The sequence below is a fragment of the Felis catus genome, chromosome E2 (genome assembly GCF_018350175.1).
Source record: "Felis catus isolate Fca126 chromosome E2, F.catus_Fca126_mat1.0, whole genome shotgun sequence".
NCBI lineage: Eukaryota > Metazoa > Chordata > Mammalia > Carnivora > Felidae > Felis > Felis catus.
Genome location: NC_058382.1, coordinates 11,940,455 through 11,966,159, shown reverse-complemented (window position 1 = coordinate 11,966,159; position 25,705 = coordinate 11,940,455). Strand labels below are relative to the sequence as shown.

Here is a 25,705-nt window from a genome sequence, read left to right as displayed (position 1 = left end):
TCACCTGATCAGTCTGGGTCCAATAAGGAGACAGAAACCGCACAGTGATTTAAATGGAAATTTAATTTACAAATGATTAAACTTTTAAAAAACTATACAATATTTTTAAACTTTATGTGGTACAATACTGAGGGTATCAAAGGAAAAACAAACTTCGGCAAACCTCAGACTTTATGAAGAAAAGGTAACTGTAGCCCACTGGATGGCAGAGAAGTTTTCTCTTTTGCCTGGGTCAGTGGTGCTCCCTGGTTGCTGGCCAAGTTGGAAGCAACATTCTAGGGTGTGGGTGGTTTGTAGGTGAGTTGCAACTGGTGGTTGAATGCATGGGCATGCAGAATGAGGAAGGGTGCAGATGGCATCCATTTGGGGAACAGATGAGTCATAGCCAGTGGCCACATTCATGGATGGACATAGGGAGTGGGTGTGCCTGTTTCGGTAGAAGGCCTGGAATGTGCAGGGTCCACATCCAGAGGTTCATGGGAATGTGATCAATGGCCTAGAATTGCAAGATCAGCAAGAGACTGTACATTCTGAGTGTGTGGAGAGTGCAGAGTATGAGCAGATGTCCTCACACCCACACTGCTGACTGACCATGCAGCTGCTACAAAAGCAGAAGACCCCTTCCTCCTGCAGTCTCCTTCCAACGCCCTCTGCGGAGAACACTTAACACTGTGTTTACTGCAAAGGAGAAATGCTCAAAGAAATTTCTTTCATGATCACAGAGTGTGTGTTAAAGGGTGAATTTGGAGCTGAAAGTCAATAAACTGGCACAGTGTCCCTAGACTCAACTGCCATCATTGCCCTTTCAAAGTCCCAGCTACTGGTCTGTAAGTGTTGGGTTACATAGGAAGACATACAGGAGAAGGGTCAGGAAATCAAGGATTGGCCTGAAACAGCACAGAGACACAAAGGAAGACCACACAGTGGGAAGACAGCTGGCTTTCCTACTGGTCCATTTGCAGTAATTACTCATTCAAGGAGCGATATACTACAACAACCACTAGCGATAGGTCAAGTCCATCACCTTCCATCTCTGGCAGCATCTTTCTAAAGCAAATGTCACAACCTTTCATCAGACTCACTTTCTCCAAACAGAGCATTTCCTATGTTATACATATACCCACCTGGGCTAAACAGTCCAAACAACCCTTGAAACAACACTGAAAAGTGAAGTGTAGAGTAGTGGAGGGGACTACTCCCAGTGCTACTCATGCTCTCAAACTTGTCAGTCAAGGGTCATCCTGTAATGATCTCTAACAACTTGATTTTTTTTTCTTCAAAAAGTATGTGGAAATTTTTATAGGTCTATATCATTTTTAATGGTGATGTTTTGTTTCATTTTATGGGGGTACCATAATTTACTCAATCTCTTATTCGTGTATCTTCAGGTTGTTTACAATTTTTTTTATTATTGTAAATATTCTGGGGACATGGTCCCTTCTGAAATCATCTTTTCCCTCTTGTACAATTACACCCTAAAGATAAATTTTGTGAGGTGGAATTATTAGCTCAAGACGATGCACATTATACCCTTTGATACATGTAGATAAAACCCTCTCCAGAAATGTTGCACCTGTATTTTTTCCCCACTAATTGCGAGTTTTTCCACTCCATTATTGGCATTGAGTTATATTGATCTTTCACTGTTGCTCGCCTGAATTGGTAAGAAAGCAACACTTCAGGAATGGTTTTATTTGCATTTGAATGGCTGTTCCATGTACAAACCATAACTAGTAGGAAATTCTAATGTAAGAAAAAATAGAAATAAAACACGGTACAAATAAGTTTCCATTATTTCTTCTGGGGAAATTCGCTTTGATATACAAGTGCTTTGGAACACAAACATGTTTCCAGAACAAATTATGCTCACAAACCAAGGTTTTACTGTATCCCTCCTCCTCCCAAACCCATCTATAGTCCCAAACTAAACCACAATTGTGGAAGGGACTTGACCAAACTAGCACCTTCTAAAACCCCATTATTAAACAAGACTATTGAGAAGTGCTGGGGCCAGCTTCTGACAATAAACAGCCTTGCCCTTCTGTAAGTTGTTAGTCACGTCAGTAAATATTAGTTTTACTGAATTAACTTTGTTAAGACTATTTGTAGGACACCTGGTCTATTTCTTACTGCACTTAAGTGGTAAGCTGACAAACTTTTCTCATCGTTACACGTTACAGAGTTTCCCTACTGCACGGGATTTCTGATGTCTATAGATTGCACTTTTGGAAGGCTTTACCACATGCATGTTATCTTGGCCACTTCTCTTTTTTTATTAAAAAGATTTTTTTAATGTTTATTTATGAGAGAGAGAGAGAGAGAGAGAGAGAGAGAGAGAGAGGCAGAGAGTGAGGGAGACACAGAACCGAAGCAGGCTCCAGACTCTGAGCTGTCAGCACAGAGCCTGATGTGAGGCTCAAACCCATGAACCATGAGATCATGACCTGAGCCCAAGATGGACGCTCAACTGACTTGAGCCACCCAGGCACCCCTGGAACATTTCTTTTTTATGTACACACCAATGAATGAAGATTCTCACTGAAGTCCTATCCACACCATTTTAGATAGCTGCACTGCCACATATGGCCATAAAGATTTAAAAGTTTCAAACTCTGAATTATGAAGTTGCTTTCTTATGTGAACTCCAATGACTATAAAATATGTTGCTGTTAAATCTCCCTGTCATAGTCAGTATAGCCTGGGCAATACTAGCAACAAATAAACTGTCAAAATGTCAGTACTATAACACAATGAATGTCTATTTATGGGGCGCCTGGGTGGCTCAGTAGGTTTAGCGTCTGACTTCGGCTTAGGTCACGATCTTGCAGTCTGTGAGCACGAGCCCCACGTCAGGCTCTCTGCTGACAGCTCAGAGCCTGGAGCCTGCTTCGGATTCTGTGTCTCCCTCTCTCTCTGCCCCTCCCCCACTCACACTCTGTCTGTCTCTCTCTCAAAAATAATCATTAAAAATTTTTTTAAATAAAAGAAAAATGTCTATTAAAAAAAAAAAAAGCCTAACAGATCAGATAGCCACCTTCCACCAATCCAGCCTGGAACAGCCTCTAGGAAACATTTCTAGGAAAGATGCCTGGAGGACATCACAAGATGTCTGTAAGGGTCAGGCCTGGAAGTAGCTTACATCACTTTTGCTTGTACTCTGTTGCTTGGCACTGTATCACATGGACGAGCTCTCAACTGCAAGGGTTTCTGGGAAATGAAGTCTCTTTACGTGACCAAGAAATGGAGCCAGCAAGGTGAACACACAGCCCATGCCCATAAAATATCACTTCTAGAGAGCCCCTCTCTGTGTAGAAAACCTTATGGGTTTGGAAACCTGAGAATATGGACTAATATTCTCACCACACGAATAACAATAACATGGGTTTCATTTCTGAGCACTCATTTTGAGTATCTTTCTAGCAGGTACACTCTTTAAAAAATCTACAGATTTTGGCTGGCCTAAAAGCCTCAGCGTACTCATCTCAATTATAATTTCCTTCCTGGGCATATCCACTCATGGAAATCTGATCTCTAATTATTGTCATTGCCACAAACCGTCCGTCTGTCAGTTATCACTTACTTTGCCACTGCAGCATGCAACAGTTGATGGGAGTCTTGCAGACATTGTTGAGATCCAGACTAGTTCTCTGGAATGCTCTTATGAACCTCAGGACATCATGGGTGACAGTGTCCTGGCCTCAGGACATCATGGGTGACAGTGTCCTTGCCCTTTGCTGCCCCAGCCCTCCCAATGGCCGAGTAAGCCTCTATCACCTTCAGTGCATGGACTTTCTTGGTTTCCTGACTGAACCCTGACTAACTACATTGAGAATGTTTCCGTCCTCTTGTGCAGTCTTTGATGAGTAAGAAGGTCCGAGCTGTAACGAAAGCCCTGGCCATCCTCACGATACACATAGTGTATCTCATCCGTATGCACTCTCTGGTGAGCAAGAAGGTATGAGTTACGACTGAAGCCCTTACCACATTCCTTACACTTATAGGGCCTCTCTCCTGTGTGGACTCTGAGATGCACTTGAAGATCTGAATTCCGACTGAAGCCCTTACCACACTCATCACATCTATACGGTTTCTCTCTGGTATGATCTCTTTGATGTAAGTGAAAATATGAGCTGTAACTGAAGCCCTTACCGCACACGTCACATGTATAAGGCTTTTCTCCTGTGTGAACTCTCTGATAAGTGTGAAGAACTGAACAGTAGGCAAAAGCCTTTCTGCACACGTTGCATGTGTAGGGCTTCTCCCCTGTGTGGACTCTCTGGTGAATGTGAAGGTGTGTGCTTTGGCTGAAGCCCTTTCCACACTCGCCACACCGGTAAGGCTTCTCCCCCGTGTGCAGCCTCCGGTGGACTTGAAGAACAGAGCTTGAACTGAAGCATTTGCCACACTCACTGCATTTGTAGGGCTTCTCGCCAGTGTGGACCCTCTGGTGGACAAGAAGATTGGAGCTCTGATCAAAGCCCTTCCCACACTCCTCACATTTGTAGGGCTTTTCCCCTGTGTGCACTCCCTGAGGAATACAAAGAAGGGACCTAAATCCGAACCCCTTCCCACACACATCACATCTGTAGGGCATCTCCCCCGTGTGGACTCGGTGATGGTTGTGAAGAGAGGAGTTGCGCCTGAAGACCTTGCCACATTCGGGACATTTATAGGGTTTGTCTCCCGAGGGGCCCTTCTGGTATCTGGGAGGGTCTGCGCTCTGCTTGCAGCCCTCAGCCCACTTTTGATATTCATAAGCTTTGTCCTCTGAATGAGTTTTATAATGAACAGCAAGATCTAAGCTCTGACTGAAGTCCTTTCCACACTGGTCCCATCTACAAGACTGTTCTCCTACGTGAGTGCTGGGATGGACAAGAGGGTCTGCAACATCTATGTGTCCCACCTCATAGTGATTACATTCGACAGGTTGTGGTACCACAGGGACTACGTTATGGACTGTTGACTTCACCGCCAAGTGCTTCCCACAGTCAGTGTATCTACAGGGATCTTCCTCTTTACATTCCCGGGAATCACCATGACCCCGTGATGTCTGACTGATGTGGTCATCACCCTGAGCGCATCCATACAGTGTCTGTTCCACGTGAATTTTCTCATATTGTCCTTGAGAATTCTGGCGCTCAGTCATGCGGGCTTCCTTCCAAGACTCGGGTGTAAGGACTTGTGTCGGGCCTTTCCATGCTGTGCCATCTTGATTTTCTAAATTAATGGCCTTTATTACATAGTTCTCACTTCCAGAAATCTGAAGAGACACTCCCGCCCATTCTTCAGAGAGGAAAACATCTCCTTCTAAATACTGGGGACAATTTCCTTGAACAGTCATGATACATTCCTGACTCCCAGTTAATTCACTGATCCTTTGTTTCCAAATCGGCCAGCGGTAGAGCCCTTCTGGTGAGAGATAACTCAACCCTTTTCCCTGAAGATGTGAAATGTTGTCTTTAATCCTGTCTCCTATGAGGAGAAAAGAGAATTTGGCGAAGAGAACAAGTAAGTCATCCCTCCAGAGGTTTTCAGAAATAAAGTAGGATGGGGTGGGAAGTTGTCACTGGATTCTATTCATAGAGGAAACAGAACCACAGTAAGTCTAATCTGTGAACTGCCAGCTAAAAATCAGATGTTGCAGGGAAACCAAAAGAAATCTTGGGAACAATTTATAGAGAAAGAAACTCACCTCCCTGCTATAAGAGCAGCTGATAAGACACCTTTAATCACTTGGCTACAAAAGGTAACAGGGGAGTCTTCCCATATGATTCATGTTCTTTGTGTGTGTATGTGTGTACGTCATAATAATGGAGTGCTAGACATGGTGACAGACATAAACGATCACAAAGACCTTCCAAGATACTATACAAAGTTGAAGAAACAAACAAGTCCTGTCTCCTGCTAATGTCCCTTCCTTCACATCACTGTCACAGGAGGTGGGATTATCATGTATGTTTCTATACCACCTGCACAACTGTATGTGGTGGATCTAAAACAACAATGGGGATTGAGATGGGGATAATATTATGAAATAAAGTTCTTAGGGGAGGTGAGGAGGCACATGTACACCTTTGAGGCAGGCTTAAAGAGACAACAGTTCCTCTGAGGTTCTCAAGATTCCATGAAGAGATAAAGTCCACCAAGATCCTGTAATCCAGCTTGTGATATTTTTTCTTTTCTTTTCTTTTCTTTTCTTTTCTTTTCTTTTCTTTTCTTTTCTTTTCTTTTCTTTTCTTTTCTTTCCTTTTCTTTTCTGGTAACTAATCTCTATTCCCAATGTGGGGCTTGAATTTATGACCTTGAGATCAAGAGTCACATGCTCTAAGATCCTGTCATCGACTTCCTTAATATCTCCTCTTTAGATTATCTAAACTGCAGAAAATCAAATAGCCATCACTATGAGAATGGACAATTGGAACTGTCAACGGTCTGGCCCCCAGGGAAGCAAGATTGTACTAAAGGGCCATAAAACGAAGGGAGATGAGGTAGAAAAGGGTGGTCATACCCTTGGCACCCTACAATGGGCTTCAGAATGGCATGAACACCATGATCAAGACCATCTGGACACTGCTTCTGGTTCGATGTCATTTCTGAGTCATTTTACTGAGTGACTTTAATTTGGAAGGTGGTGTCAGAGAAAGGGGGACTTTGAGCTGCCCACCACAAGCTTACAGCAGCAGCCTGCCAGTTGTTTTGACTGTATCCACATTAAGAAACGCATTTACACTGCGACCTAGTACACACAAATAGACACAGACTGTTAACTAAAACAGCTTTGTCACCTGATACTTACCTCACTAGGTGCAATGTACTCTGATAAATTCTGTTGTGTTCTAGTCCATGAATCTGTCTTGCTTTTTAAAAACTGCTGATTATGATAGAGTAACTTGATTTCAGACTTATCGACAGTGCTGAATCCTGCACATTGGGCCTACGTCTATAATCTACAGCCACAGTGGTACCTCGTGTCATGTGGTTATTAAAAACACAGGGTCTAAAACCAGATTAGGAGGGTTCAAATCATAGCTCTTACAAACTGTGTGATCATGGGCAAGTTATTTACTCCATGCCTCAGTTGTTGCTTTGGTAAAAGGAGGCAAGAACAGCAACTATCTCATAAACTAAACCAAGGTAATATGTGAGCCTCTGAGAAATTAAAAGTAGATATTCATCAACAAGAAAGCAAACAAGCTGACCCTTATATCGCACTCACTACATACCGGATCCTGGTTTAGTTCCTTTCACACTCCTTTGCCCAAAATATTGCAAGGGACCGAGGCCCGTGGTAGTGTGTGACCTTCATCAACCTCACTTTAAGAAACAGGAGAAAAGAATGACAGCCTACAACGAGAGGAGGTCAGGGTGGGCTCGCTAACTGTATAGGATGCCCACGGGCCAGCGGGTGCAGGCCTTGAGAGCTTCCTCACCAACACTTCCACAAGGGGCCACCAACTCACATCTATCAGCTAACACTCACTGACTTCAGGTGTCTTGGTCTGCACATCCCTCAGGTTTTCTCTCCAGTGGCCAAAGCTTCCCTTTGTGCTCCAACTGGAATACTCTCTCTGCTGTGAAGCTGATTATTTGAGGAAACAGGACCAGTGGTTTGCTGCTTGGTTACAGAGGGTTGTTGTCCTCACCCACTGAGACAATGTTCCTAAAGTTCTCCAGCATCACGTCCTGGTACAGGTGTATCTGCGCCTTGTCCAATAGCACCAACTCTTCCACGTTTATTTATTTTTGGGACAGAGAGAGACAGAGCATGAAGGGGGGAGGGGCAGAGAGAGAGGGAGACACAGAATTGGAAACAGGCTCCAGGCTCTGAGCCATCAGCCCAGAGCCCGATGCGGGGCTCGAACTCACGGACCTCGAGATCGTGACCTGGCTGAAGTCGGACGCTTAACCGACTGCGCCACCCAGGCGCCCCTCAGCACCAACTCTTCCTCAGTGAAGACCACAGCCACATCCTTGAAGGTCACAGTTTCCTAAAACATCAAGCACACACCATATTGATGACCCACAAACGACCACTGGCAGAAGAGCACAAGCGGAAGCTGTGCCAGTCCTTAGGTTATTGTCTTTCTGCTCCGAACTCTGGTGTTGAAACCACACACTTTGTAATGCTGGAGCTGAGATTCTGCAAATCACACTTTGAATTTGGCAAGTGGCTCCATGTGAGGCTCAGACACTAGGGGGCGCAAGAGGGATTTTGTAAGGCTAAGAGAGAAAGGGACTTCACTTGCTCCTACCTGTTTGCTTCCTGTTCCGGTATCACCTCTCTCATGCTCCGTTCTGCCAGTGACAGCAGTCCCTTTCCGCAGGGATGGCTGAAGCCACTTTGCAGTTTTCCCAACACTTACAGAACCAGTTTCATTGTTCCCCACGTCACAGACACCAGTCCAGCCAGCCGGTGTCCCCTCATCAGAAATCTGGGTCCGTGACCGGTGGGCTTCTTCTCTGAGCTCAGAGATACCAGCCAGTCAGCCCCGCCTCCTCACAATTTTGTGTTTCAGTGCCACAAGGCCCCTACTCCAACTTTCTAAGTTCCAGTAAATCAGTCTCTCCCTTGTGTCCCCTCAGCCTGGTTGGCAGTTTTTATGCAGCTGTTACGTCTGTGATACTGTAGAGTTCTCTCTTCACCCCTTCAGTTACCTGGTTAACAACTCCCATACCTAGTGAACAATTCTTTCTATTAAATTCTTCCTGTTCAAATAGCCAGTGTCCCTGAACAGGCCCCTCCTAGTACAAAAGAAATGAGAAACACAGAAGAAATTCAACGTTTTAGGTAGGCCAAGTGTCGCTTCCATCCTCCACATTGCCTGTGTCCCCCTGTTAACCATCCAGGGTCGCACAAAGAATGTTAAACATCCACGAACATCTGTCTTTGAGTGCTTATACGAGCGTTTCTATAACATAAATTCCTAGACAAGAGACCACTGAGTTACTTGGGCAAGCATACTCTACACTTTGATATCATCCAAAATGTCCTCCAAAAAGGTTGTGCTGATACACTGGCCTAGCAGTATCTAGGTGTTCATTCCCCCTCATAAACCAAGACTTGGCATTTTATTTTCTCTGCCATGGCAGATAAATCTATTTCTAATGGACTAAGCAGACAAGGCAACCAAAAGCATTGGCTGCCAGATTAAGGGGAAAAAAACATAAAAAGGAAATTATTGGGACAATTGGGAGCATTTGGGTATCAGCTAACTACTAAAAAATAATAGAATCAGTAGTGGAATTACTGGATCATATGGTGGTTCTATTTTTAATTTTATGAGGAAACTCCATGATGTTTTCCATAGTGGATGCACCATTTTTCATTCCCACCAACAGTACACAAGCGTTCCTTTTTCTCCACATCCTGGTCAACACTTGTTATTTCTTGTTTTTCATTTTAGCCATTCTGACACGTGTGAGGTGATATCTCATCGTAGTTTTGATTTGCATTGCCCTGATGATGAATGGTGTTGAGCATCTTTTCACATGTCTGTTCGCCACCTATATCTTCTTTGGAAAAATGTCTATTCCTAGGGTGCCTGGTTGGCTCGGTTGGTCAGGTGTCCAACTTCAGCTCAGGTCATGATCTCACTGTTTATGAGCCTGAGCCCCACATCGGACTCTGTGCTAACATCGCAGAGCCTGGAGCCTACTTCAGATTCTGTGTGTGTCTCTCCCTGCCTCTCTCTGCTCTCTCTCTCTCTCTCAAAAATAATAAATAAACATTTTTTTAAAAATGTCTATTCCTATCTGCTACCCATTTTTCAATTGGATTATTTGGGTCTTTTTGATCTTTTTGGTCTAAGTTCTTTATATATTTTGGATATTAACCGCTTATCAGATATATCATTTGCAAATATCTTTTCCCATTCATTAGGTTGCCTTTTTTATTTTGTTGATGGTTTCCTTCTCTGTGCAAAAGCTTTTAATTTTGGTGTAGTCCAAACAGTTTAATTTTGCTTTTGTTTTCCTTCCCAGAGGAGACATATCCAGAAAAATGTTTCTATGGCCAATGTCAAAGAAATCACTGCTTATGTTTTCTTCTAAGAATTATATGGCTTCAGGTCTCACATTTAGGTCTTTAATCCATTTTGAGTTTATTTTTATGCACAGTATTTACCCAAAGGAAACAAAAACACTAATTCAAAAAGATATACACACTCCTATGTTCATTGCAACATTATCTGCAATAGCCAAGATAAGGAAGCAACCCAAGTGCCCATCAATAGATGAATAGATAAAGATGTGGTATACACACACAGAGATACACACACACACACACACACACACACACACTGCACAATGGTATATTACTCAGCCACAAAAAGGATTGAACTCTTGATATCTGTAACAACATGGATGGGCCTAGAGGGTATAATGCTAACTAAAATAAGTCAATCAGAGAAAGACAAATACCATATGATATCACTCACATGTGGAATTTAAGAAACAAAACAAATGATTAAAGGGAAAAAAAAGGGGCGCCTGAGTGGCTCAGTCAGTTGGGCGTCTGACTTCAGCTCAGGTCACGATCTCGTGGTCCGTGAGTTCGAGCCCCGTGTCGGGCTCTGGGCTGATGGCTCAGAGCCTGGAGCCTGCTTCCGATTCTGTGTCTCCCTCTCTCTCTGCCCCTCCCCCATTCATGCTCTGTCTCTCTCTGTCTCAAAAACAAATAAATGTTAAAATTTTTTTTTTTAAAAAAAGGGAAAAAAAAGAAACAAAAAACAGATTCTTAAATACAGAGAACTGGTGGTCGCCAGAGAGGAGGTGAGTGGGGAGGTGGGGGAAACAGAGGGGATTAAAGAGTACATTTATCAGGACACCTGGGTTGCTCATTGGTTGCACATCTGACACTTGATTTCAGCTCTGGTCATGATCCCAGGGTCACGGGATCGAGCCCCACATTGGGCTCCATGCTCACCTTAAGGTTCTCTCTTTCCCTCTGCCCCTCTCCCTCACTAACGTGCTCTCTCTTTAAAATAAATAAAATGGAAAAAATTTACAAAAAAAAGACGACACTTATCACGATGAGCACTGAGAAATACATAGAATTATTGAATCATCATGTTGTACACCTGAAACTATATAACACTGTATGTTAATTATACTTGAACAAAAAAATAAATTCCTTTAAAAAAATTTTTTTAACATTTATTCATTTTTGAGAGGCAGAGCACAAGCCGGGGAGGGGCAGAGAGAGAGGGAGACACAGAATCCGAAGCAGGCTCCAGGCTTTGAGCTGTCAGCACAGAGCCTGACGCGGCGCTTGAACCCACAAACCGTGAGATCATGACCTAAGTGGAAGCAGGTCATTCAACTGACTGAGTCACCCGGGTGCCCCCAAAAATAAATTTCTTGAGTGTGATGACATTAATGTGGAGATGTAGGAAAACGCCCTTATTCTTAGGAGATACATGCTGAAGCATCTAGGGATGAATAATGATGCCTGCAATTTGTTCTCGACTGGGTCAGCAAAATGAAATATAGATAGGGGCTCCTGGGTGGCTCAGTTGGTTAAGCATCTGACTTTGGCTCAGGTCATGATCTCACAGTTAGTGAGTTTGAGCCCTGCATCGGGCTCTGTGCTGACCCCTCAGAGCCTGGAGCCTGCTTCAGATTCTGTGTCTCCCTCTCTCTCTCTGCCCCTCCCCTGCTCACATTCTCTCTCTCTCTCTCTCAAAAATAAGTAAACATTAAAAAAAGTTTTAAAAAAGATGAAATATAGATAAGTATGTGTGTATATATGTGTATTATATATATGTGTACAAGTTAACAACTATGAATCTAGTTAAAGATCATATACTATACTGTTTTTTTCCACTTTTCCATGAATTAAAAAATTTGAAAATAAAAAGTTGAGGGGAAAAATAATCTAGTATTAATAGCCATCCCCTGACCAAGAAAACACATTTTTAAATAAAATGTTATCATTGCAGGGCCGCCTGGGTGGCTCAGTTGGTTAAATGTCTGACTTCGGCTCACGTCATGATCTCACAGTTCGTGGGTTCGAGCCCTGTTGGGCTCTGTGCTGACAGCTTGGAGCCTGGAGCCTGCTTTGGATTCTGTGTCTCCTTCTCTCTCTCCTCCTACCCCACTCGTGCTCTGTCTCACTCTGTCTCTCAAAAATAAATAAATGTAATTTTTAAAAATGTTTAATAAAAATGAAATGAAATGAAATAAAATAAAATAAAATAAAATGTTATCAGTGTACTTATCACACTGCTCAACCACGTGGTCACAGACATGTGACTCTCATTAGACTCTGCACCTCAAAAATGCTTCCAACCAGGGGCGCCTGGGTGGCGCAGTCGGTTGAGCGTCCGACTTCAGCCAGGTCACGATCTCGCAGTCCGTGAGTTCGAGCCCCGCGTCGGGCTCTGGGCTGATGGCTCAGAGCCTGGAGCCTGCTTCCGATTCTGTGTCTCCCTCTCTCTCTGACCCTCGCCCGTTCATGCTCTGTCTCTCTCTGTCCCAAAAATAAATAAACGTTGAAAAAAAAAATTAAAAAAAAAATGCTTCCAACCAAAGCTGTGAGAAGTCAAAATGTATTTCATGGAGCATTTATGCAATTAGCATTTAGCAAGTGTTCAATTCACCAAAACATGGCAATTATTAAAAACAGAAAGTAGGTGGAAAGGCATTATGGACTGGATGTTTGTGTCCCACCCCCCCCCCCAAATTCATATATTGAAATCTTAATCCCCCAAGGTGATAGTATTAAAAGGTGAAACCTTCTGGAGGTAATTAGGTCATCAGAGTAGAGCCTCATGAATAGGATTGATGTCCTTCTAAAAGATCTCCCAGAGAGCTCACCCTTTCTGCCATATGAGGACTCAGCAAGAAGATGGCCATCTATTGATGACAAAGCGGGCCCTCACCAAACACCAAATCTGCTAGCTACCTGATTTTGGACTTCTTAGTCTCCAGAGCTGTGCAAATAAGTTTCAGCTCATTAACCACCCAGTATATCTTAGCAGCACTTCTCTCCTCAGTAGGAGGCAACAAAAAGGAGTTGGAGTGAGCAGGCCAGGAACTACAGATACTGGACAGCCCAGTGGGATAACTCTAGGGAGAAGGGGTTAGGAATGCAGGCTCACCCAGCCTAACCCCCTTCTCCCTTCTTCGTCTCAACACTCTGGGAAAAACAAAACACCCAATTCCCACCACCCTTTGCAGCCGAGTGGATTCTTTGCTGGGATCCTATGCAGAGACTGCCATATAATGCCGGTACAAGGACTGTCCAAAAATATGAATGACCCAAATTTATAAACCAATACAGATATAATCAATGACTTAAAAAGTCTTTTTCTCAGCACACAGCACCATTTATGAAGTACTCTTGTAAAATCTGGGACCTGAATTTATTCAAGTGTTTCATGCTTCCATTTATAGGAAAGATTATAGCTGGAGGAACCCATTGAATGACGGCAAACAGAAGCATTTTTGAGATAATCAGGGAAAATTGATTATTGCCTAGGTATTAGATGATACCAAAGAACAACTTGATAATCTCAGTCATTTTTTTTCTATCGTCAGTAGAAATACATACTGAAGTATATAGAGGAGAATGGTAACTTAGATTGCTATTTAACAAAATTCTCTCACACTCCCCAATGCGCTACAAGACCAGAGTGCATTTCATTGCCCCGTGACTTTGGATTTGGCTCCACGACTTGTTCCAGCTCTGAGCCTAGGCCTTTAAGAGGTCTCGAATGTTTCCACTTGCTTCCTTCCTCCTCTGCCACCACCCAACACATCCGAGCTAACCGATACAACTGCTACCACGAGCAGAATGCTACCAAATAAATATCTCTGGCACTGACTTTGGGACCGGGCAGTAATGGTTGAGGAAACTGTTAGCAGAGGCTGGAAAACTGGTCGCCTGGGTGATGCAGTGTGAAACACTTGGTAAAACAGTTGCTGGCAATAATTTAGAAGCTAGAAAATGTCCCTAAGGAGAAGGGGCGGACTCAGGCAAGATGGCGTCCAGGCAGAGGAAAGGAGTGGGAGCGCATTTATGTTAGCTTGCACCCCAGCTGCTCTAAGAAAGTAATGGGCTCAGAACAAAACCAATACAAAACAAAACAACGTGCTATCGGGATCTTCTTTTAAAATGCTTTGGGAAAGAAAAAAAGGCAAGTGAAAACGAGATGGATGAAGCAGATGTGGCAAAACGTTGAACCTGCGCTCTACATCGGCATTCATAGTACTCTTTTCCCTTTTTGTGTATTTTCATGATTAAAACATTTTTCATGATTTAAAAAAAATCACGGCTGCACCCTCGGATGGCCTTTTTGATGCATCAACTTGGCTAGACTACGGTCCCATTATTGAAGCAAAAATTAATCTAGGTGTTGCTGTGAAGATGTTTTGTAGAGGCGATTAAAGTCCATAATCAGATGACTTTGAAGGAGATTATTTTAAATAATCTGGGCGGGCCTGACTCAATCAGTTGAAGGGCCTTCAGACCAGAACTGAGGCTTCCCTAAGAGAAAAAATTCTACCTGTAGACAGCAGTCCCAGTCTGTATCTAAGAGTTCCAGCCCGCCCTGGGATTTCCAATTTGCCCTGCACCCCGCCCCCACCCCCAGTCACATAAAAGAAATCTCATCCAAATCTCTTCTTACTATATATCTCATGTTGTTCCTACTTCATTGGTTGAACCCTGATGGACATATACCCATTCAAATCTTGCCACTTATGTGGACTGGACCCCGCACTACTCAGAGTGTGGTCATGTATGTACTGACCACGCACTCGAATGTTGTGGCAATGCTGCATTGCCGTAGAAGTTTCTGGGGCGCCTGGGTGGCTCAGTCGGTTAAGCGTCTGACTTTGGCTCAGGTCACGATCTCACGGTCCATGAGTTGGAGCCCTGCATTGGGCTCTGCACTGACAGCTCAGAGCCTGGAGCCTGCTTCCGATTCTGTGTCTCCCTCTCTCTCTCTCTCTGCCCCTCCCCGGCTCGTGCTCGCTCTCTCTCTCTCTCTCAAAAACAAACATAAAAAGCTTCTAGATTCTTCCTTTTGATTGCTGTATTGATCTCTCTGTGACAAGCAGCTCGTGGACTGGCACTTGTGCGCGAACCACACTTGGAATAGCCTGAACTAGACATTCTGACATCTCTGAGCCTGGTTCCTTCCTTTCTGCAAAGGGAGTTAACACCACCTCTCTCACACAGCTGTTAGGAGCAAGGTGAAGTGTCTAAGACACAGCCGCCACTCAAAACTTGGCCATTTGCTTTCAGAAAATAGCTCCCCAGAAGGGACGTGGTATTTAAGAGGGAGAAAGGAAACCTTAACTTACCCGGAACTTAACCATACTGTCTTCCTCTTGGAAAGAGTGGGATCCCGAGAACGCAGAACTGCAAAGAAAGAATCCATGAGAGTGTGGGTTTAACAAATTCCGAGTAAATCCTGGTTTCTTCTTTTTTTTTTTTTAACTTTTTTTAAATGTTTATTTATTTTTGAGAGAGAGAGAGAGAGAGAGAGAGAGAGAGATACAGAGAGTGTGAGCAGGGGAGGGGCAGAGAGACAGAGACACAGAATCTGAAACAGGCTCCAGGCTCTGAGCTGTCAGCACAGGGCCCAACGTGGGGCTCGAACTCACATGCAGTGAGTTCATGACCTGAGCCAAAGTCTGACATTTAACCAACTGAGCCACCCAGGTGCCCCTGTCCTGGTTTCTTCTTATCTGTACAATTTTTTCACACATTCTTCCCTCCCAAGGTATCTTTACCTCTCTTCTCATTCTCAACGGACTGAATCAAGCCTTCTCCCCTGCCCGCGTTCCACCCAGGCTCTCCTGTCACTCCTGTCTCGCTCCTCAAACTTTTCAGTCAAAACTGCCATGCTTTTCCTTTTCTCAGACTTGCGAATGTGTTGACATCACCTGCATCCTAGTCATTTTGGAAAACAGGCTCCAGAATTTCTGACTTGGAGAGTGATCTCAGCATGATGGGGGAACCTTCTTTTGCTTCCACTTTCACATGCAAGTTACTCCTGTGTAACCAGGACCTGGAAGCTGAAGAACTTTCAGTTAGCTAAGATCTTAGAAAACAACCTCTCTCCAGCACCCATCCTACGCTCTGGGACCCTGTGACTTTTGCAAATACTGATGACACGGCTACCGCGTGGAAGGCACACTCTGCTCTGGAAAAGCTCACAGGATGGAGCGAGGAACTCTCTAGATCTGCTGGTGGACAGAAGCAGGTAGAAGGAGGCCCTGGGAACTTGGCACTCTACATCCACTCAACTCCTTTCCCTGTCCTGCCTGTAGCAGGAGACCCCCTTGCCCTCCAGCTTCCAGTGGAACTTAGCCAATAGGGCAAGTCAGCAGGAGATCCAGGGAAGGGACGTAAGTGAAGTCAGAGTATTTCCCCCGCTCTTTCCTGGAGTTGCTTTGGACTGGCTGTTTCATACCCCTTGACCAAAGGTCACAGCACCTATCAGTGGCCCTCCTCTCAGATCTCTTTCCCCAGGTCTGGTAACTGGCTCCTCCCTCAGCCCTTCCACCCTAGGGACGACAGTCCGTGACCCTGCTGTGAGCAGATCTGGGATATTGCAAGATCCTTTCTTGATTACCACACTTTGGTAAACTGCCCCTTTATTTTAAGCTCGTCTCAACTTACCATTCTGACTCTGGTGTTTATTTCCTATCTGAAAAACTCTGTACATATGGTAGCCTCTGGCCTTCCAGGAGGAACTGAGTGTGTAAAATTTCTGCTGTAGGCACTGTGGGAACCCCAAAGATTAAAGGATAAAAACCAAAGACCATGTCTCTGTCTTCTCAGATAGTGCTTCTCAAAACTACCTGGGGGCGCCTGGGGGGCTCCGTCAGTTAAGAGTCCGACTTCAGCTCAGGTCATGATCTCATGGTTTATGGGTTCGAGCCCCATGTCGGGCTGTGTGCTGACAGCTCAGAGCCTGGAGCCTGCTTCAGATTCTTTGTCTCCCCCACCGCCTCTCTCTCTGCCCCTCCCTGGCTCTCACTGTCTCTCTCTCAAAAATAAATAAACATTAAAAAAAAAAATTTTTTTTAAACTACCTGTTGTGAGAGGTGTGTGGGTAGCTCAGTTGGTTAAGCATACAACTCCTGATTTCAGCTCATGTCAGCATCTCAGTTTGTGAGATTGAGCCCCGCATCAGGCTCTGTGCTAAGCATTGGAGCCTGCTTGTGATTCTCTCTCTCTCCCTGTCTCTCTCTGCCTTTCCCCTGCTCGCACTTGCTCTCTCTCTCTTTCAAAATAAATAAATAAACATTTAAAAAAAACCTACCTGTGGTGAAGGACCAGTTTCATGTTATTTTCAATGTTATTTTCTTCTGTCACTGACTAATATTTTGGTAAAATACAGTTAAAAAGAAATTTCTAACTGGACAGTAACATGCAGAAAAATTAAACTGGACCACTTTCTTACACCATACACAAAAATAAAATCAAAATGGATATAAGACCTAAATGTGAGACAGGAAACCATCAAAACCCTAGAGGGGTAAACAGGCAACAACCTCTTTGACCTTGGCTGCAACAACTTCTTATTCGACATGTCTCCGAAGGCAAGGGAGATAAAAGCCAAATGAACTACTAGGACCTCATCAAGATAAAAAGCTTCTGCATGGCAAAGGAAACAATCAACAAAACTAAAAGGCGACTGACAGAATGGGAGAAGATATTTGCAAATGACATATCGGATAAAGGGTTAATATCCCAACGATATACAGAACTTACCAAACTCAACACCTGAAAAAAAAAAAAAAGCCAATGAAGAAATGGGCAGAAGACATGAACTGACACTTTTACAAAGAAGACATCCAGGTGGCCTACTGGCCACACTGACACATGAAAAGATTCTCAGCGTCACTCATCATCAGGGAAATACAAATCAAAGCCACATTGAGATACCACCTCACACCTGTCAGAATGGCTAACATTAACAATTCAGGAAACAACAGATGTTGGCGAGGATGTGGAGAAAGGGGAACCCTCTTGCACTGTTGGTGGGAATGCAAACTGGTGCAGCCACTCTGAAAAACAGCATGGAGGTTCCTTGAAAAATTAAAAATAGAGCTACCCTGTGACCCAGAAATAGCACTGCTAGGAATTTACCCAAGGGATACAGGAGTACTGATGCATAGGGGCACTTGTACCCCCAATGTTTATAGCAGCGCTTTCAACAATAGCCAAATTATGGAAAGAGCCCAAATGCCCATCAACTGACGAATGGATAAAGAAGATGTGGTTTATATATACAATGGAACACTACTTGGCAACGAGAAAGAATGAAAGCCTGCCATTTGCAGCAATGCGGATGGAACTGGAGGATATTATGTTAAGTGAAATAAGTCAGTGAGAGAAAGACAGATATTATGTTTTCACTCATATGTGGAACTTGAGAAACTTAACAGAAGACCATGGGGGAAGGGAAGGGGAAAAAGTGGTTTCAGAGAGGGAGGAAAACCCATAAGAGACTCTTAAATACAGAGAACAAACTGAGGGTTGATGCAGGGGGAGCGGGGGGAGAGGGAAAAATGGGTGATGGGCATTGAGGAGGGCACTTGTTGGATGAGCAATGGGTGTTGTATGTAAGTGATGAATCACGGGAATCTACCCGCAAAACCAAGAGCACACTGTATACACGTATGATAGCTAACTTGACAACAAATTATATTTAAAATTTATTTAAATTATATTTAAATTATATTAAAATTATATTTAAAAATAAATAAAATAAAATAAAAATACGGAAAAAGTAAAAAGAAATTTCTAGAAAAAGTACATACTTAGGCATACAAATTACAAGCCCGTTTTTAAATCATCAGATTGATCAGTTATCATACAATTGCTAGAACTGATACACAAATTTTTCAAGGTTTACACTCAATTTCTGAAATTATCTGGTCACAGACCAATAACATTTAGCTCTCCGACTGGCCCCAGTCTGCTGGCCACCCCGCGAGCAGCTTGCAGGGTTACAAGATCAGGTTAATAGAATACAAAATGACTTTTTGGCAAATCTTCACCCTTTCCCCCCACTCCTTTACTACCTCTTGTAGAAAGCATAAATCGCCTTATTCTGGGCTCCCACAAAGATTTGTTAAGCCCCTAAGTACAGTGCTAATCGCATTCTGATCCGAGTCCTGAAGCAGGACAGAGACCAGGTCCCCACGGCAACCTCTGGAGGGGAAGAGGACCTGCAGGGAAAGCAACAATTGAATCTGGAACTTCAGGTGCCAAGAAACACAATCAGAAAGAGAAGCCCCGGGGGCTCCTGGGTGGCTCAGTCAGTTGAGCACCTGACTTCAGCTCAGGTCACATGATCTCACAGTTTGTGAGTTTGAGCCCACATGGGCTCTCTGTGGTCAGCACAGAGCCCGCTTCAGATCCTCTGTCCCTCCCTCCCTCTGCCCCCTGTCCCTTGTTCTCTCTCTTTCTCTCTAAAAAATAAACATAAAAAAAAAAAAAAAGAAATATAAGCCCCGAGGTTTCCCCAAAACCCTGCTTCCAGATTCCTGACTCTTCTTAGAAGCTCCAGGGGATTCAAAACTGAGAGAGATGTGCCTAGCAATCCTGCGTAATCATCTCAGGAACGGGACAAACACCATTTCTTCTGTGTGCATGAGGGTGAGTGTCATGTGATAATGCCAACGTGGTTCGTCTGTCGTCTGTGAGTATCTGAGCCGGAGGGCTCTACGAGAGCTGGCTTCAGCCCTCAGCCCTCAGGGCTTGTGGCAGGACGGCAGGCAGGGCTGTCTCTAGTCCATGCCAATATGCCTTTGAGCACATTAGAAAATGTATCCCTTCTTCAAGACACTCTTCTTCCACCTGTTGGAAAATTCTTATCACATACTGATTTTTGTTAGAATAAAGCAACGGAGCACTTTTATTGCTACTTGCTGAAAATTGCATGCGTGTCCTGTGTGAATAGTATGCCTTTGATGTGGTCTCCTTGTGCAGTACGCAGCCTGCACAGATGTGCATAGCCGCCCTACCCCCAGAAAGCCTGTCCAAAAACTTAAAGGCTAGTGAGACATGGTTGTGTGCACATGACAAAGCCTGTCACTGGCCAGTCCAAGTGACTATGAAGTATAGGACTATGGGAGGGCTTTTCTAGTGACCTTCCCATATCCCCTGCCCATGGGGATCAGTCTTCTATGGTCAGACCACAGGATCTGGTACTGACGTCCACTACAACACTTTTCATATCCTACTTCAATTTTCCTGGTTACTTTTTGCTTTCTCTCCTGTAACATGTGCTCCTAATGACTAGAAATTGTATCATTCGTGTACATATGGCAAGTTTAGCATGCAGTAGGTGCCAAATGAATGAATGAATGGAGAAGTCTGGGCCTTTGCCTGACTCAATTCTCAGACTGAAAAGATCAGATCTTGAGATCAAAGGTGCAAGGAAAACCCATGCATTGGGTATATGACCCATGCATTGAACGCTGACTAGGAGAAAACGCAGTAGAGCCTGGCTGTTGAAAAAAAAAAAATTAGACTCTGAAACCAGACTCCCTGGGTTCAAGGCGTGGCTTTGTCATCCACTGGCTGTGTGCCCTTGGTCGAACCAGCTCCTGGTGCCTTAGTTCCTTCCTCTGTACAAGACAGGATATCGAGAGAACCTATTTCTAAGTGTCATTGTGGGAACTCAGTAAGTTATGACGTGCAAGGTGCTCAGAGTGGCGCCTAGCATACAATAAGGAGTCAGTAAGTGTTGTGTACTGGGCTGTATGCTAAGTGCTCCAGATAAAAATGTAAGATTCAGTCCCTGATCAGGGCGCCTGGGTGACTCAGCCCGTTAAGCCTCTGATTTCGGCTCAGGTCATGATCTCGCGGTTTCTGAGTTCAAGCTCCTCATCGGGCTCTGTGCCAATAGCTCGGAGCCTGGAGCCTGCTTGGGATTCTGTGTCTCCCTCTCTCTCTCTGCTCCTCCCCTGCTCACTCTGTCTCTCTCACTCTCAAAACTAAACATGCATTAAAAAAAAAACAAACCCTAAAATTAAATAAATAAATAAATAAAAATAAAAGACATCCCTTTGGGGCACCTGGGTGGCTCAGTTGATTGGTGTCCAATTGGCTCAGGTCATGATCTCGCGGTTTGTGGCTTTGAGCCCCATGTCTGGTTCTGTGCTGACAGCTCAGAGCCTGGAGCCTGCTTGGGATTCTGTGTCCCCCTCTCTCTCTGCCCCTCCCCAGCTCGTGCTCTGTCTCTCTGGCTCTCAAAAATAAACATTAAAAAAAAAAAATCAGTCCCTGATCTAAAGGGGAGGCAAACTAGGGGGTGGAGAGGTGAGCCAGTAAATTCACTGGAACGTGAGAAGGGCTGCAGCAGATGTGGCTGCACAAAACTGAACAAAGACACAGGGAACAGAAACCCGACACAGCCCGAGAGGGCTCCAGGCTGTCGGGGAAGGCTTTCGAGAGATGATAATTGAACTGTAGCTGATGCCCAAAGAAACAGAAGGCATTTGTCCAACTGACAAGGAAGGAGAAGGCTAATGAAGAAGTGGCAATGTGGGCGAAAACACACACGTGGGCAATGCTGCGGTCCCACCAAAGGCCAGGAAGCACATGGGTATAGACTAGAACAGAGAGTCACAGGGCCAAGTCCGGCTAAGACAATGCCGGAGACATTACCAGGGGCCGATCCTGAAGAATCCTGAAGAGTTTCAACATTGTGTTACTATTATCATCATCATTATTATTATTATTATTATTAACCTTCAAGTACCAGTTTGGGTGTTACTTCCGCAGGAAGCCCTCCTTGATTATCTCCACCATATCACGCACCGTCTTCATCCGTTCAAGCCCCTATAACAAAACTACCACATACCGCGTGGTTTATAAAGAACAGAAGTTTATTTGTCACAGTTCTGGAGGCCAGAAGCCCAAGATCACCATTAGGTGAGGGCCCTCTTCTGGATCATAGACTTCTTGTCGTCTCCACCTCTCCTCACAGGGTGGACCAGGCAAGGGAGCCCTCTAGGCCCTCCTTTATAAGGCCATTGATCTCACTCACGAGGGCTCTGCCCTCAGGCCATAACCACCTTCAAGGCCCTGCCTCTTTTTTTTTTTATTTTTTTTTAAATTTTTTTTAATTTTTATTTTTGAAGGAGAGAGAGACTGAGCATGAGCAGGGGAGGAGCAGAGAGAGAGGGAGACATAGAATTTGAAGCAGGCTCCAGGCTCCAAGCTGTCAGCCCAGAGCCTGACGCGGGGCTCGAACTCACAAACTGGGAGATCATGACCTGAGCCGAAGTCGGATGCTTAGCCGACGGAGCCACCCAGGCGCCCCAAAGCCCTGCCTCTTAATACCATCACGCTGGGCCTTGGGATTTCAAACATGTGAATTTCAGGGGATCCAAACATTCACACCATGGCAGATGCCGACTGTGGCTGGCATTTCTCCTATCGTAGCACTATACTTTCATTATCTTCCACCCTTGGCCATAAGCTCAGAGAGAGCAAGGATGGCATTGCCTCATCCAACACATATTTATTAAGTGCCTACTGTATGCCAGGCAGGGACTAGAAACTGAAGATATAGCAATAAGCGTTATGGAGGGGGAAAAAATGGGGCAGGGGGATAGGGAATGAAATGGGGTGGTCAGGAGAAGCCTCACGGGGGTGATCTGTGAGTAAAGACCTAACTGAGTAAAGGAGTGACCAACACAAATATCTGTACAGAGAACATTCTAGACAGAGCGTACAGCAAGGGTCAACACCCAGAGGTGGCAGCATGCGCGGCACATGGCTAAAGTGGAGCGAGTGAGGGAAAGAATAATCAGAGACGAAAGAAAGGTAAATGCGAGCCAGATGGTATGTGGTCTTCTAGGCCGTTTCAAGGCTTTGGGCTGTTATCCTCATTAGGTGGGAATAAAGGCTGGGCTTTTGAACAGAGGAGTGACATGATCCAACTTAGGTATCAATAGGGTTATTCTGGCTGCTGTTAAGAATGGACTAACAGTGGCAAGACGGGAAGCAGAAGACCAGATGGTCGGTTATCACGACAATCCCAGCAAGGGATGATGGCGTCTTGGGTCAGGGACGCGGAGGTGGAGGCAGTGAGAAGTTGCTGGGGTCTGCGTTTATGATGAAGACACGGTCACTGGGCTCTGTCGATGGCTTCCATCCAGGGTGGAAGGCAGGGGGTGGAAGCTTTGGCCTTGTTCACTGGAAGGATGGAGGTTTTGTAGAGCCAGGTTTTGTAGCCAATTAGGAGCTCAGTTTTGGAAATAGTGGGTTTGAGGTGTTGAAAAACACACCCATAGCGTGAGAAGTGAGGCAGAGGATTCATTTTCAGAAATACCAAACAAAAGCTGGGCAGTCTAGTTAACAGTAGGCTTACAAATTACTGGAAATATGTATAAAACCCCGCCCTGCCGGGACCCACAGCAGAGTCCCAAACCCTTGGAAACTTCACTTCCTGGTCCTCCTTCCCCTCTCTGTTTCGCAGGCTTATTTTCACAGGCTTATTTTTGTGGACTTTGCAATGAGCATGTGCCAAGGAATAAAGGGAGGAGGGACTGAAAGTCTCTGGTCATCTCAGGGAATGTACATTTGTTCTAATCTGACCGCTTTATGGCATAGGCATATGGGCATAGGCAACGCCTGGGTAAGGCTGTGACCTCTGTAGTGCTCAGCCAATGAGGAATCAGGGGAGGGGCTTCACACTAGGAGATAAATTGTCTGCTGTAACTGCCCCGAGTGTGGCTGTCCCTCAGACACCAGCTCTTGCAAGAACGTTGATTAAAGCCTCACTTCACTGTGCCCCCAGTCTCCTTGTCCCCCCTTTGATTGGGTCGGTGGGCTGATTTCTCACTCATATTTACAGAGATAGAAGAAAAAAATTATCCCCTTCACAAGAGACAAAAGACATAAAATACCTATGAATCAATTTCATTAAGAATACGGGGGCCTGGGTGGCTCAATCAGTTAAGTGGCCCACTTTGGCTAGGTCATGATCTCGTGAGTTTCAGCCCCGCATCAGGCTCTGTGCTGACAGCTCGGAGCCTGGAGCCTGCTTCGGATTCTGTGTCTCCCTCCTTCTCTCCCCCTCCCCCACTCTCTCTCTCTCTCCCTCAAAAATAAATAAACATTAAAAAAAATTTTTTTTAAAGAATAGACGAAAACCTCAGAATTTTATTGAGACACTTGAAGCGCTGGCCACACCTCTGAGCTCACAGCGGCTCACGGGGCCCAAGGGTCTAGTCTGAGAGGGAATTTGCGATGTCTGGCTCCCACATACTATATGCAGCTAGGAGCAAAATTCAACCTTTCTATGCTTCCTCAGAGCACTTCTTAGCTAGTTCATTGTAAAGCTGTTTCAAAAACATTTTATTATAAACATTTCAAACACATGCAGAGGTAGACAGACGAGCAGAATGAACCCCCAGGTACCAATCATGCAGCTTAAGCAATTATCAACGCGCGGCCACTCTTATTTCAACCATACCGCTACCTATTCCCAACGTACTCACTTATTATTTTGAAGCATACCCCTGACACCATATTCATCATATTGTCTAATCCAAACATACATCATTAGGTAGCTCTAAAAGATGTGAAATAGGTTTTTTTTTTTTTTAACGTTTATTTATTTTGGGGACAGAGAGAGACAGAGCATGAACGGGGGAGGGGCAGAGAGAGAGGGAGACACAGAATCGGAAGCAGGCTCCAGGCTCTGAGCCATCAGCCCAGAGCCTGACGCGGGGCTCGAACTCACAAACTGCGAGATCATGACCTGAGCTGAAGTCGGACGCTTAACCGACTGAGCCACCCAGGCGCCCCGTGAAATAGTTTTAAAAGTGCCAACATTACACCTCAAATAGTTAACGTCAATTCTCTAATTTTATCAAATGGAGAGGCAGTTTGACTGCAACCGAACAATTTGCCATTTGCTCTTTATGTCTAATCAGCCCCAAAGGTTGCATTCCCTGCCTCTCGGCATGCAAGGTGAGGTTGGGGTTAATCATTTGGGGCAGTTCTTTTCAAACTGTATTCAGAGACTACTCTAGATGTCTAACTAGAGGGAGGAGAAAAGCCAAGAGGTAAGCAGAGTTAGGGCTCCCCGGAAAAAGACAGAAGAGACACAGCTGGGTTTTTTTTGTTTTGTTTGTTTGTTTGGTTTTGGTGGTGGGGGGTGGTTGACACAGCTTCTTGACATAAGAAAAGTCATTTTTATGTCCTGGCCCTCTTGTGATCTAAGCCTGACCGGGACCTGACACTACTTACCAGAAGCACATTTCTTGCAGAACTCCCTGCGATATGTTGAAATTGCAGAATAGACCTCGGTAGTTAACGGTTTTAAGGGAACAAAAAAGACTGTAAGAATACACAGCCACTTTCAGGCCAGGAGATAGCCTAATCATATTTGGGACAATAAATCGATGGTAAAACTCCCAGGGCTGACTCCAAAGTGAAGCGTGGCCTGAAGCACATTCTTGAGTTATCTTTGCAGGATCTAAACCCCTTTGAGCACCCAGATCCCAGACCAAGTGAGGCCAGAGAATTGATGATGCTGACCCTTGCCGGCCCTCATGACTTCAACCAACTAAGACCCGGACTCGCCCACTTTAAGATGACTTTTGCCCCACTGCGCAAGACCCTTCATGAATATGTACGCGCCCTTAGCTTAAAACTTCCCCAGTTTTATTGTTCCAGGAGACACTGCTTTGGGAAATATCCCGGGTGTTCCCCTTT

At 44.7% G+C, this 25,705-nt stretch overlaps 1 protein-coding gene across 10 annotated transcripts in view; it reads right to left on the bottom strand.

Moving 5' to 3' along the window:
- The window catches only part of ZNF285 (zinc finger protein 285), a 53,437-nt gene that overhangs the window by 25,742 nt on the left and 1,990 nt on the right, over positions 1-25,705 (bottom strand). For 2 of the 10 annotated variants that reach the window (XM_019819419.3, XM_019819420.3), the window contains exons 2-3: positions 15,310-15,367; positions 2,934-5,472 (exon numbers count right to left, since the gene is read on the bottom strand). In XM_019819419.3, coding sequence (XP_019674978.3) covers positions 3,821-5,341 — 1,521 coding nt within the window. In that variant the 5' untranslated portion in view covers positions 5,342-5,472; positions 15,310-15,367 and the 3' untranslated portion in view covers positions 2,934-3,820. Of the gene's footprint in view, positions 1-2,933; positions 5,473-7,643; positions 7,723-7,837; positions 7,989-12,425; positions 12,470-15,309; positions 15,368-15,894; positions 16,894-25,705 lie in introns of those variants that run through there. The other 8 variants (XR_002149821.3, XR_002149819.3, XM_023245161.2 and 5 more) reach the window with 7 other exon arrangements.